Source organism: Pezoporus wallicus, unplaced genomic scaffold, assembly GCF_028554395.1.
Source record: "Pezoporus wallicus isolate ANWC-B61680 ecotype Strahan unplaced genomic scaffold, APGP_CSIRO_Pwel_v1 contig_4264, whole genome shotgun sequence".
NCBI classification, from domain to species: Eukaryota; Metazoa; Chordata; class Aves; order Psittaciformes; family Psittacidae; genus Pezoporus; species Pezoporus wallicus.
Genome location: NW_026637102.1, coordinates 646,507 through 660,961, shown reverse-complemented (window position 1 = coordinate 660,961; position 14,455 = coordinate 646,507). Strand labels below are relative to the sequence as shown.

The window sequence follows — 14,455 nt, the reverse complement described above, 5'->3', positions numbered from 1 at the left end:
TCAGGAATACTAATTTGTAATTGGGGTTGGGCACAGCAGAAAGCATCCATCTGTAGGAAAGGGTCTTCAAAACGCTCAGCAACAATTTTAGGAGGCAAGTGAATTGTTGCAGGGTTTTCCTTTACAGTCATTTGTCGTACTATCAACTGGAAAGAGGACAAAAAAAAAAAAAAAAAGAGATGGATTTATTTTTTGCTTAATAAAAAAGGACCTTGCACATTTATGTAACCAAAAGCCTCACTTCAGGTAAAGACACTTCCATAAGCTTTCGCTTCCTATGGAAAAAAAAAAAAACACATGTGTAACACTTTACCAAAACAATTTTAAACAAATGCTTTTTGTTTAAAGAAATTCAGCTGCATCTAGAGCAGTTTAGCACATGTAAAGAAAGCGTGCATGCTGCTGGCAGAAAGGCTTTTCCATCAGTGCATTTGCAAAGCCTTCATATTAAAAAGTACAGCTATGGGCTTTTTTCCTCTTCCTCAGCATCAGCAGTGTGGATAATGAATCTGTGAACTAAGTGGAGAAAACATCATTATGTTGTACATTAGCTTAAAAAAAGAATAAGCAAAGATCAGTTTTGTTCAGTGAATGACTTCGGCTACATTTAAGCAAAGCTTTCAGGTCACACCTGCAGACCAGTGAACGAACCCCAAAAAGCTGTGTTTGTATACATGGATACACTTCCACACACCTGCTCATAAAAGAACAAGTCCATCTAGGCAGAACAGAGCCACTGGCACAGGAAGATACATGCTGTCGCACACAGCTGTGGAGCAGTGGAATTCATGAAAACCCGTTTACTACATCCTCAAACACCTGGCTTGGACTCTCTGATGTCTGAAACAAGCTGTGCTCACACACAACCTTTCCCTCAAGCAGAACACAGAAAGATCTCTCCTATCCTTTTTGCAAGAGCACCTACTTTCCCAAACCCTAAGAAAATTGAAAACCCCTGGGGATTTCTCCCTCCCTGCCCTCAGCTCAGGCTGAAGCTGGCCAGTGGGGAGGACACATCAGAGGCCTGTGCACAGAAACACTGCTCTCGTATCCACCTTCATTACTTCAAACTGGCTGAACTCATCAGCAGCCACAACTGTGCATAAATACCAAGTCTCTGCTCAATTACACACCTATATCCAGGAATGGAGTGATATAAATGACTGTAGAAAGCTACCTGTGCTGCAGGAGCACAGGTGAGGTCTGCCTAGAGGCACAAGTGTCCCCTATACACCTCTCTCACCATCAGCCTTCCCCTAACATAGCTTGCTCTCTGCCACCCTAAAAATAGGCAGCCAGCCGACAGCTGATCATCACACAAAAGACCCTCCGTATCCCTGGAATTTCACATGGCCAACAGGAGAGCAGCCCTGCTTTGTGCTCCCAGCCCTAAATACTCCTGACAGCCTGTCTGTCCTTCACTATCACTGCAGCACCCTCATAGCTGAGCTCACTGCAAGCCCCAGCAGCCCCACACATGCCCCACAGATGCCTCTCCCCATAGCTTGCCTCTGAGAAAGCTGGTGTGGATTTACACTGGCATATACAAACATGGGCTTTTGTTATTCTTACAGGCTGGGCTGATTTTCAATCATTCTGATTTTGTGATGGGTCTTTCTACTCATTATCTTTGCTCAGGATAAATCTGTTAATTTCACCCCATTTTCACCAAGTCTTTATTGTGGTGCTTTACAATATCCATGCAAGCTTCTCGGGGCAGGACATGCACATCATGAGAGCCAAAGCCTGCCAACCCCAGCAGCTAATTGTGAAATGAAGACAGACCCCAAAATGCACAAAGCTGCCTGAAAGGCACCAGAAAAGTGCTGTCACAATTAATGCTGTGAGAATTATGATGGTTTTGAAAATAGCCAGCAAGCTTGGAGAGGACATTCTGCCTACTGATGCATCACCCTTGGTATCTTACAAAACAGTACCCCTGTACCCTTGGTGCTGCTATGGCAAACATTATTGCAACAACCCATCATGTGTGTACCATCATTAGGTTGGTGGGTTTGTTCCCACACTGAGAGAAGATGGGAAATAGAAGAAAATGGAGCATCTGAGGACAACAGCTCCTCAGGAGACAGCACAGGCCAGAGAGGGGAGAAAAAGCCCAAGCAAGACTGCCCAGCATGACCAATAAGCAGGAGGATAAGTGAGGCACTCTCTTCCCCAAAGCCCAGGCATCCTGCAGGGGCAACAGTTAGGCCTGGATAAGCCCAGACCTGAGGCAGCACATGGCAGGTGTCATCATAAATTACCAGGGACAAAGCCAGGACAAGCAGGGCACCTTTTTAGGGCAGCAACAGCCTTTTGTAGAAGTCTGGTCAGTCAAGGCAGGAGCCAATGTCTCCAGGCGGGTGTTAGCAGATCTTGGGTCCATCCAAATGCCACCTGCTATGGCCAGTCAGCAGCACAGAGTAAGCCCACTGCAGAGGGACAGAGGTCCATAACAGACTGATAAATGCCTTATCTTGTCATTACATTACCCATATGCACTTAAATCCTGGAGGAGAATTTGCTGGCTGGGTGCAGCTCCCCAGCTGCATTTCCCTGCTCACGCCTGCCAGGCTGGGCAGCAAGAAGGTGTGAGCACTGCTCTGACGCCAGATCTCTTTGTTGTCTATTTATACCCTGCCCTCTGGAAGCAGCTCACTAGCGGCTGTCACTTGGCATCTTATCTCTCCTCGTTTTGCAAACTGTCTCCTGGCAGCCCCATTGCACCCCTGCCACCACTTGGGAGGCTGCCCCCTTCCCACTCACTTTTCTTTTAAAAAAAGAAGCATCATAAGCACCCAGCTTGCACTGTTTGGTTAAAAAGCAGGGCTTTACTCTTCTTTCAGAGGAATAAGGACCTGCCTGTAATCCCAAGATCCTAACCATTACCTTCATTTTGCTCCTGGCATGCAGAAGTTGATGCCTCCTGCTACACAACTGGCTACCTGATGCAGGGGCTGAATAAGATTCATCACAAAGAACTGTAACAGTCCCTGCTTATGTAGCCCTAGATCCCAAAGCCCTTTAAAAGAATTTCCATATCATTATCCTCATTTTACAAGAGGGAAAACAGGCACAGAAGAATTAAAAACTGCACATGTAAACCCAAAAGCTGTGATCCTAAGGACTTTGAGCTTGTAAGATGTCAGAGCATCAGGACAAGAGTGAATGACCCATGAATGCATGTAGTACCTACTTCCCTTCATGTCCCTCTCAGTCACTTTTTGAGGATATTCTGTTCACTTCAGCAGGGACTTACAAAAAATAAATCATATTCACCAACCATGAGATTAGTATTTGGACCAGTCCAGAGAAAATTTCCCATTAAACTATATTCCCACAGGGCCTTCTCCTCCCACACATGTAGGGCAGAGGGAATGGAAGAACCACCTCTCCCTGGGTCTTTCCAAAAGACTACCATAGGTAGCACTGCAAGCTCTGATGCAAATGCAGATCCAGGTAACTCTTGCCCCTTTATCTGAGTGTGTGTCTGAAGCCAGGACACACACTAGTCTAGACACACACAGGCCAGGTCTAGTGGTTAAGATTTGGTGCTCTCACCACAGCGGCCCAGGTTTGATTCCCAGTCAGGGAAGATGCTTTTTTCCAGTACATAAACTGATGGCAGTTACCTGGAAGGGTTAGATCACTGCTCAGGTCGGGCTGGGTATCGGTGGGTGGTGAGTGGTTGTATTCTCTCCCCTTGTTATTCCCCTTATCATTATTATATTGTTGTTGGTAGCAGTAGTGGTTTGTGTTATACCTTAGTTACTGGACTGTTCTTATCTCAACCTGTGGGAGTTACATTCTTTTGATTCTCCTTCCCATCCCTCGGGGGGGGGGGGGGGGTGCAGTGCAGGAGTGAGCGGTTACACGGTTTCTGGGTTGCTGGCTGGGCTTAAACCACGACATGGACTCAGGGCCACACCTCCTCCAGGACCACCTCTGGGGTGTGACAGAAGCTGTAAAAGCTAAGGCCAGAAAAGGTGCAAGAGGATACTCATCCCTGAGCAGTGGCTGGTGAGACCTTCAAATAGGGTACAAGAGCCCAGTCCCACGTGGAGACATGGCCAAGGGAAGGACCATGGTGTACCCAACAAGGATGCTCTGGGCACCCTGCTGAGAACCAACCCTCTGTTAATCCCCATTTTGCCCCAGCAGACAGACAGACAGACAACAGGACTGATGGGGTTTTTGGAGCAGTGCATGCCTCTGCAGCCAAGGGAGCTTCCAGCTGTCTCTGGAGCTGCTTGCAAAATCACACCACCACAGAGTGTCAGCTGGGGCTGGGTGAGCCCTCCCTCCCTTGTGCTTAGAGCACAGTCAACTGCTAGGGACAAAGGAGGAAGAGAAGGGAAGAAATGAGAAGCAACAGTGCTGTTTGCACCTGCTTGTCACAGAAAAGCAAAAGCAAAAAAAGCAAGACAGCCAAAGCAGGGGCTGGACAGGAGCAAAGCAAAGCTGGGCTCTCCAGCCCAGGTGAAGTGAAGGCAGTGGGGTGCCAGAGATGAATGACCCCATCACAGCAGCAGGGACGGGTGCAGAAAGATAGGCCTGCTGAGGTCCGGCTTGCCACCAGTGCAAGTGCCCACTGTCACAACACCCACTGCTCTGTGGCTTCCCAAGCACCCTCTCCACTTCACCCTGGCGGGTCTTCTGCCCTCACTTTATCTCCTGCCTCCCAGCTGCCAGGCCTCAGAAACAGGCTGGAAACACAGTCCCAGCGCCGAAAAGCTGCTGCCATCTCCTGGAAAGAGGGTCCTTCCCTGGAGAGTGGCAAGAGCACACAGGAGCCGCCAGGACACATGCCAGAAGGGACCTGCGGCCACCAACACCTGCTGCTCTGGGATGGCCTAATCTTTCCCCATGATATCATACCTGTCACACTAATGACTGAGAGTGATGTCAGGAAATAGGATTACAGACTTGTGCTGCAGAGAGCAGATGAGGTCCATGGGGATAAAGGACAAGGCTGCCCTTTATTTCAGTGGAAGCTTCCCATGGGCAGGAATATGCTCCTTGCTGGTAACTTCTAACCAGCACAGGCAGCCCTCAAGCACCAGGGCTGCTTTATTCCTCTCATGACTGCAAAGATCAGAGCATTCAATGGAAGGAAATGGTGCAGGGTGGCTCGCACACACTGGGCACCGGGACCCCATCACTGTCAGGAGGCTGAGGGGAAAATCATTGCAAATCCCTAGGTCCCCTTTCATCTGCAGCACCCCATGGCTACTGCACAGCTGCCCAGAATATTATAACCTGCCACCTCCACAGGTCCACACAAAGATAACTTGCAGTCCCAGAAGCCTCTCTGTGGCACAGACGCACATTTTCATGAACACATCTACCAAACAGGGCGGATTTCCTACTCCCCTCCCCCCAGAAAAAATAAAAATAAGAGTCTTAGCCATCTCTCACTGATGCCACAAGACCAAGGGGTTCAAATTGCTTTCCCCAAACACTGGCGCCCGCCAAGGCACAGCTGATGGCCCTGCAGCAGGCTGCACACCGCCTGTGAGCTGGCCCCTGTGAGCGTCACTGCTGTATTTATATCCTTTTATTATGCTTTAAACCACCGGGGAGAAACAGGTGCAGAGCTGTCTGCGCAATACTGGCCAGCAATGTCCCCTCAAGCCTCAAGCTGTTGTATACACCAGCATGGACACACACATGCAGGAGGACAGAGACCAGCCTTCCAAATCCCCACAGAGTGCTGAATTCATGGATAAAAATCAGTCCTGGAGGAGGATGCACACCCGTGCCCGGACACCCTGCTTCAGCCCATGCAGCCATTCAGAGGGGGCAGAGCTGGCTGGGGACACCCCCATGTACTCCAAGGAGCCCTTTCTGGCTACTTCAGCAAATAATCACCACTGCCCTTCAGCTGTCAGCCCAAGAATGCAACCTTAGTGGAAGCTGCTCTCCCATAGGTGCCCAGAGCAGGATGTGCAGCTGAGGGGCTGCCGTCTGTAGCATATATTGGGCTTGGACTGTGCCTCTTACCTTGTTTCTCAGCCTGCGTTGGCAGGAGGAATTTGCTGGGGTGCATCTGTGGGTCTTCTGCAATAAAGTGGGGATTTTTCCTTCAGAGAAAAGCAACTCTTCTGGGTACAGACCAGGCTCTTCCCAGTTGAGATCCTCTGAAAACTCCCCATCTTCTTCCTTAGAAATAGCTTTGTTAGCACCTTTCCTTAGGGGATCCTCAAAGAAATCTCCTTTAAACATGGAATAGAGCCACAGCAAACTGGAAAAGCAGCAAGGCCTGAGCCCAGGCCAGGGTGTCACCACTTAATGAGAGATAAACCTGACCCAGACTTTCCCAAGGCAAAATTAAGGGGCAGCAGGAGGACACTGGTAACTTTAAAGCCTCAAGTCAGCTGGAGTAAGAGTGAAGTGTTTTCACCAAGCATGTCAGAACTGCCACTACTCTGACTGTTTCAGGACACCCCCCAGCCTTGTCCAGCCACATAACACATTGTGGGCAGCACCATGCAACGGCTTCAGGTTCACAGTTGCCTGTACACCTCTTACTTTTCCTGGTGGAGGTTAATACTAGGATTAGCAGCTTAATAGCCCAGTGCCTTGAGCCTGCCTGGCCTGGGGCAGCAGGAGCTGAGAAGCAGATTTCAGTTGTATCTTGCCTTCGAATGTGCCTGGTGTCCATGGGAAGAAGACAGGATAACTTGAGTTAATTGGTCCAGCATTAACACTTCACTGCTAGAAATCAAAGCTGAGTTTAGCTTTGAAACCCATTGTTTGTGGGTAAAAGCATTACCCTACCCATAAAAATACTGCACCATACTGTATTACCCCAGACCAGGAAAAAGCCAGGTGCCACTGTGACAACTGCTATTCAGCCTTTACTGGAAATGAGCCCTTTTCCTTCTCTTTCTTCCCAAGCAGGGAAGGAGGTGAGGGGATCAGTGTCAGTGTCCCCTGCAGTCAAGCACCTCATAAATCTCCCCTTTGGAAAGGCAGACAGCCCCACTCCGCTTCTGGGGAAGAAAGCACGTATTGTTCAGCCTTGGGCTCAGGTACACCACAGGGAATGTCTGTGCTGAAACCCAAAAGCGTGTGCAGTGGGATGGGCGGCTGTGACAGCCAGAACAGCCCAGGCTGATAAAAGACCACAGGTTTCCTCCCCACCAGGCTCTAGAGAATAGCACTACCAATTTTTAAATCACTTTGAAGAATAACAATGTAGTTTATAATGTATGAAATGGAAATACCAAGATCAGGTTCACCTCCACCACTACTCCTGCACACACACCAGGGGTGCATGTTGATGGACAAAGCTGGGGGGTTTCTGTTTCCCCTAGTAGTGTCCCAGCAGGGCAGAGCAAAGCTTTTGTAGCTCACCTGCCAGCATCCTTCTGCTTGACTTCAAAGCAAAGCTTTGGGCGTCTTTCCCCATTGACATCCCAGGTTTGCAGATCTATGTAACATCTGGCTCAGAATGGGGAGACCCCCATCTTCCACATTATTGCCATGGGGGAAACACTTCCTGTCTCTCCACACGCCTCCCTGGGGAAACCAAGGTTGGGGAGCCAAAGGGAAATTTATGGGCTTCCTCTCCTAAAGACTTCTCCAGATGGGTCTCTAACACTGGATTATTATTTTTTTTTTCCAGGTTAAGGGAAAGAGGAGGGGGGAAACAGAGAAGGGGAGCTAGGTAAGGACAAGACTACAGGTCACATTTTTCTGCTCATAGCATAGCCCCTGGTAGAAGGGCCAGCAGGTGGCCAGGATGCTTCTCCTGCTTAGGCTGCAACAGCATCAGAAGATGTCAGCCTCAACAGGGGGCACAGACAGCTTAGGCTCCAATTTCCCAGATTGTATGAGATGAGCAGCAAAATTCCCCATCATAGACTCCAGCAGCTAGCATTGCCACCTGGAAAAGCCTCTTGTGCAAGCCAGCAATATTTTGGTGAATTGCTGCAATAGCCCACTCTGGGAATAAGCAGTATTTTTAGGGGAAGAGGCATGGCAGGTACTGTGCAACACCCTGCCATCCCATTTTGGCCAGACCTGCAAACACACACTTCATAAAACCCCAGTGCCTCTTTGGGCAGCAGGACCAGAGGGTGACATTATTTCAGTGCCCCTGAACTGCCCCCTTCATACTAGTCACCTGAGGGTGGCCAGCACAGCAGGACTACAGACATCATCCAGACTCCCCGGATCGCCTATCAGGAAGAGGAAATGCCACGCATTTTCTGACTGCTTGTACCTGCGCCAAGTATAAATGCCACCCCTAAAAATACTAGCAGGAAGGAAAGGCATGCTACCAGTCACTCACCCCCCCAGCCAGGCCACCACACCACCCAGTTGCTTTCGAGACAGCAACTTGAAGCAGCTGAGTGAGACCTAGCCTGGTCTTTCACACCTTCCCACATGGGTCAGAGGGTGACAGCCCAGTGTCACTCATAGCAAGGCAGCAGCAGAGCAACAATAACACACTCCAACTGGCTGTGGGCAGGGGTCAACATCCCAGGAGCTGCTTTTGGCATCCACAGGACACGAGTGACTTCTAATGAAGGCTCCTAATGAAATTAAGCTCCTGGGATGCTTCTGTCTGATCAGCAGACAGCCCTGCATTGCTTTAGTCTGAGCAACTTTGATCCCTCTGGAAAATGACCCCAGGCACCTCACTGGCTGCCCCAAAAGCTGCAGCCTCTGCACCTCAGTAGAGAGAGGGGGCAGCAGCACCTGTCATGGGAGCACTGCTCCCACACAGAGCAAAGCTGCCCATGGCCCCCTGCCAGTTTGCATCAACGTCCAGTCCTAAAAAGCATCCCTCAGCCCCAGACAAGTGCATCCAGCAAATCACAGGGCCCCAGTCACAAGTCCAGCTAGAACAGCTCTCCTGATGCTTTTATTTTTTTATTTTAATTGGACAGTGCCTTATTTCAAGTTCTGACTTATTCTGGGTAAATCAGGATGAAACCATCCAGACTCTGAAAATTACCTTCAGGTTTCCAACTGCTTTCCAGCCCCTAACAGGCAGGAGGTGGCTGGGACAGTTCAGGGAGGCATTAGACACCCCAATGCCCCACAGCCCTCAGGGACACATGCGAGGGCAGAGCTGGGTGTGATCTCCCTTCAGCCCAAACCATTCTTCCACGGGATTTGCACCTCCCAAAAAACTGGCATGGTTCAAGGGCTATCACATTGCTGCAACTGGGCAGGGAGATTTGACAGTTTGTCACCTCCCCTCCAAAATATGCTCCTGCAGCCATTGGTACCCAATGCAATCCACACCAACATCCCTCAGAAACCAGGGGTTACTGTTTGCTGTTAAAGAGCTGACACCTCCCACCCCAGCCCCGCATGTCAGAGCATGATGCTTCAACAGCACCCACACACAGAGTGACAGGCAAAACACCCTGGGAGTCTTCTCCAAGATCAGGAAGTGCAGCAGCATGGCCTCTGCAGTCCCTTTGAAGGCTTCAATCTGCAAAGGAGCAAAGCCCACCTCTGCCTGTACCCAAGCTATAGAATAGGAGCAACTTTCCTGCAAAATTTATATAGAGAATTTGCTCAAATATCAGGATGGCAAAGCAGGACTTTGTGGTGCTTAGAGTGAGATAATGCAATTTTTTTTTCTGTGCAATGCATTCTGATCACCACTTTGAAGGCACCCCAAGCCCTGCCTGGATATCTGAACCAAGCAGACCCACCTGATGTTTGTGAGCATCCCAGGACAAAAGGCTTCTGTGAAGATGAGGCGGGTGTCCAGGGTGGGAGCACAGAGGCCACTAGTGGCACATGTGTAGCTGCCCCAGATCCAAAGGGATGCACCAGCATGGCAGGGAAAATTGATGATGATGAGGGAAGTCCATCAGGCTGCACGCTGGCCCCACAGATTGATAGCCTCCGCAACGAGCTGCACATAATGGCCAAGTTCAGGCTGCAGCGGCTGGGAGCTGAAAGGCAATGGCCATAAATAACCTGGGAAAAAGAAGGAAGACAGAAGGCTGGCAGGGATAAATAAATACGCTGTAGCAGGGCTGGGGGTGGAGCACAGGGAAAGGGGCTGCAGCACCGGAATGGGATGCAGCCCACATTGAGATGGAGATGCTACCACAGAGATGGCTGCTTTGGAGTGAGAGCTCTGCATTCAATAACAAGTGAGCTGTTCCTCCCCACAGTCAATCTTCTTACCCAAAACTACAACCAGCTGCTAAAGGGGCCATGTCACACATCCACCCCCAAAATATGGTGGGGATATTCGGGTTATAATCCCATCATTACCAAAGCTCCAGCTGAGTGTGACACTTCTTTCCCAAGTATATATCTCAGCAAGCTCCCCCATGACTGACCTGGATGGCTGGGCTTCCCTTGTCACCTTCCTCAGCCAAAAGTATCAACCTTGGGCTTATTTCCTTTTCAGTTATTGCCCACTAATGAATAGGGGAGACAGGGGGAGCAGAGGGCAAAGAGCTGGATGTTTCCCTCATTGTCCTCCATCTGCTTTATTCAGGCTGGTTACTCTTCTCTGGCTTAAATCAGCCCTTTGCATTTTGCTGTGGTCTTTTTTTGCCTCCGCTGTTTTGTCAAGAAAAACCTTGCCCAAAGAGCTACTGTGATTTACTGCAGCATTAACAAATGTCAGAGCTTGGGAGCCTTGTAGGAACCGCTTGCTGGCAGCCTGCCTGGACAAACATACTAAAAGTCAGCCCTGGCGTGGATACTTGAGGAATTAGTGGCCGTACAAAGATGCATTAAATACAGGGAGAAAGATGGGGAACTTTTACAACGGAGGCTTGAAAGCTTTTTCGAGGCTGTTTAACATATGGTGATGCTTCTCTGCACCTGCCACACAGCCCCTCACAAGAGCAGTTCACAGATTTTTGTCCTTGTCACCAGACCCAAATGCCATTCAAGTTATAGTTCCCGATGTGCCCTACGTATTCGGCAGGGGCTGAGCCAACCTGTAAGGTAGATTTTTGTACATGTGTGTTTTAATAGATCATTTTCTCCCCAGCCCTCTCTGTTATGATGGGTTTTGCTGCTGGCAGGCACACCACAGAGCAAGCCCTGCTCAGCCAGGCAGGGTTCCCCACTAGCTACCAGAAATGTATTTTTAAATGCAGTAAGTAAGAGGGAAAACCCCATAAACCCAACTTTTTTCTCATGAAATCCTCATATCCAGCTCAGCCATAACGGAGCCAGGGTACCTAGGCAGGGAGAACCACAAGGAAACGAGAGACACATTGGCCAATACAATGGTTTTAAAAAAATCTCCTGACATTTCCTTGGTGGTTGCCAACAGCTCCCCAGCCCTGCCTGTTCTGGCTGAACCACTGCTGCAGGCAGGCGGGGCCAGCCATGCATCCCACACAGCCCCGCTGCTCTGCTATTGCCATTTGCCCAGATCCCATGTGCTGCATTAGGGAGGAATATTTTGCATGGACATTGTATGTGTTTTAAAGGTTAATTCCTCCCCAGCACCTTCTGCTTGACAGATTTGTCCAGCATCCTCCACACAGTAGAAAGCAGCCCTGTGCCAGGAGAGACATGCTCAACCTTACAAAACACGGCCAGGCGATGTTCCTTGGCTGATGCCAAATTTCCAGAAACCAAAAGCAGAATATAGAAAAATATCATGTCCTAAAATTAAAAAACATAAAATAAATACCCCCTGGGGCTCTTGATAGAACAAAACATTTTTCCCAAGCAAATCCATTCCCATATATGCACTGCTTGGCTCGGAGGATGGGTGAATGGGGAAGGCTCTGGAAAGGCAGTTATGTGAACTGATGCACTGTAAATCTCCTGTGTTAGGTGGGATATCATAACCCATAGTAATTTAGCAACTTAAGCATCATCATGTAGACTCAGCTGACATGATGTTACCTTAGTTTACCTCTATGTTCTGCCTCCAAAGCACAGCTCCTCATCCTTCAGGTGAGGCCCACAGGGGCACACTGGGGATAAGCTGCTGGAAACATCTCCTGGGTATTTATGCAGATGACAGGAAACAAAAGGAAACCTGGTGGTCACCAGACAAGCAGTTCCCGGGCAATACTGCTTCTCAGGTGAGCACCTGGGATCCCTACCCACCCTCCACAAGAGTTCTCATCTCCACTGGTCATGTTGGAAATGCAGCAGCACAGCAAATCAGACTGGAGAAGGGCTGCCCCACCTGGCCACCCAGCTCTTCACCCCACAGAAGGCTCCCCAGGGACTTTCATTCATTTAGGGCTGCAAACTGCCACAGTCAAACACACAACGCGCATTCCACTGAGCGCAAGAGGCAGGCAGGCCCTTTGCCAAGCAGAGAGGAAGAATCAAATCAGGAATGGGAAAGGAATGGAAAAATGCACCTGGTTAGGGCAATCCCAAGCTGAGCAGAGACTGGATGGATAGCAGCCCTGAGAAGGACTTGGGGGTGTTGTTTGATAAGAAGCTCAACATGACCCAGGACTGTGCACTCACAGGCCAGAAGGCCAACCACATGCTGGGCTGCATCAAAAAGACTGTGACCAGCAGGTCAAGGGAGGTAATTCTGCCCCTCTACTCCACTCTTGTGAGACCCCACCTGCAGTACTGCATCTCGCTTTAGGGCCCCCAACATAAGAAGGATGTGGACCTGTTGGAGCAAGTCCAGGTAAGTGCCACAAAGATACTGAGGGGGCTGGAGCACCTTCAGCTATGAGGACAGGCTGGGAGAGTTGGGCTTCTTCAGCCTGGAGAAGAGAAGGCTCTGGGAAGATCTTGAACAGCTTCCAATAACTTAAGGGAGGCTTCCAAAAAAACTAGGGAGGAGCTTTTTACAAAGGCCTGTAGGGATAGGATAAGGGAGAATGGCTTTAAACTGAGAGAGGAGAGATTGGATTAGGCTTTAAGGAAAAAGTCTCCCTTGTGAGGGTGGTGAGGCACTGGAATAGATTGCCCAGAGAAGCTGTAGCTAACCCATTCCTAGCAGTGTTCAAGGTCAGGCTGGAGGAGGCTTTGAGCAGCCTGGTCTGGTGGAAGGTGTCCTTAAGTTAAAACTAGATGATCTTTAAGGTCTCTCCCAACACAAACCATTCTGTGGTTCTGTGAAAAAGAATTTCACATACACACACTACATCCTCACTGAAGAGAGCCAGCAGAGGCAAAGGCATCCTGCTTGAAGCCTGGACCCACATCCTCATACAGGAGGTTAGCCTGCACAACCAAACATAAGTGGAAAGAGGACAATCCAGCTGGAGGGTCCCACCTGCCTGCTCCCCCACACCAGGCACAGGTTGCCATTCCCAAAACTGCATTTGCTGGAAGAAACCCTCTCCTTCCCTGTCCCATGATGGATTTCCCCATACAGCTTCTTCCTACCAAAAAGCTGCTCCTCCATCAAGTGGCTGCTAAGGACCCAGGAAGGGGCTTTAATCTTCAAAACCGCTGGGCTGTAGGAAGCAGCGGGACCTTGTGGAACAGTACTCCGGCATGCCGGCTGACCTACCTCCATGAAGCAGGAGTGAAGGATTGCCCAGCTCTCTCTACCCAAACTTGCACCCCTCCACACCAAGCTGAAGGCAGAGAAGAAGCAATAATCCCCAGGCTGGGCTTAAATAGAGACAGCCCATGGGTGTGGGGAGGTCCTAGGTGAGGCTGTTCAGGGCTGTTAAGGCAAATTAGTGCCCTCAAAGCTCGACACAGGGAGATGCAACTAATGACTAATCCAAGGGTCCTGTCCCTGCTGGGGCTGGTCCTTCAGGGGCTCACAGTGCTATGGGCCCCTGGGTTATGCATATTCGTTGTACTGCATTTCACTGTGCCTTATAGTTAATCCTGCAGCCAGCCTTTCTGGGCAGTGAAATCCAGCGCAGGATTAGTGTACACAACCTTTCTTTACCCATCTCCAACGCATAGGCCAAAACACATCCTTGCACCACAGAGTATGCACTGGCAGGCTGAGCCTGATGCAGTAACTGCAGGGCAGGGACTAAGGGCAAAAAGCCTTTTAATTTGCCCTGACAGGCAAATAAAGCCCAGCTCCGGCACGAGCCAAGTCCTGAAGCACAGGGAAAGCAGCTGCTCTGGCCGTGCTTCCTGTGGCAGGAAGCCCTGGCACTGCTGAGGGGCCACCAACTTTTCCCTCAGCCACTGCTAATTCAGGGCGTCCAAAGCCCAATCCCAGTCAGGTCCAGCACATCCCAGCATCACCAGACCCACCCCTCCAGTCAGCCTGGGCTGCAGCACCTCTGACAAAGCCTGGCCTGTTCCTCGTCTTTCAACTGGTGCCGCATATATCACCAGGCTCCCCTCTCGTCTTTTCCATAGGAGATGGCCCCACAATGAACAGATCCCTCTTTCACCCTCATTGTGGTGAGGGTTTCAGCCTCCACAGCACTTCATAACTTGGAATTTTATTAGCCCCCAGTCATTCTGATTCCAAGAAGCTCTAAAAAGAGACTTTGATTTCCAGGGTCTGTTATTTTCTTTGGGAATTAAAATACCTTTCATCGTT

At 49.8% G+C, this 14,455-nt stretch overlaps 1 protein-coding gene across 1 annotated transcript in view; it reads right to left on the bottom strand.

The window, feature by feature from the left end:
• Nucleotides 1-13,389, bottom strand: part of COL13A1 (collagen type XIII alpha 1 chain) — a 129,553-nt gene extending 116,164 nt beyond the window's left edge. Inside the window, exons 1-2 of the mRNA XM_057403293.1 lie at nucleotides 13,321-13,389; nucleotides 9,681-9,926 (exon numbers count right to left, since the gene is read on the bottom strand). Coding sequence (XP_057259276.1) covers nucleotides 9,681-9,697 — 17 coding nt within the window. The 5' untranslated portion in view covers nucleotides 9,698-9,926; nucleotides 13,321-13,389. The remainder of the gene's footprint in view (nucleotides 1-9,680; nucleotides 9,927-13,320) is intronic.
• Nucleotides 13,390-14,455: the final 1,066 nt, after the last annotated feature.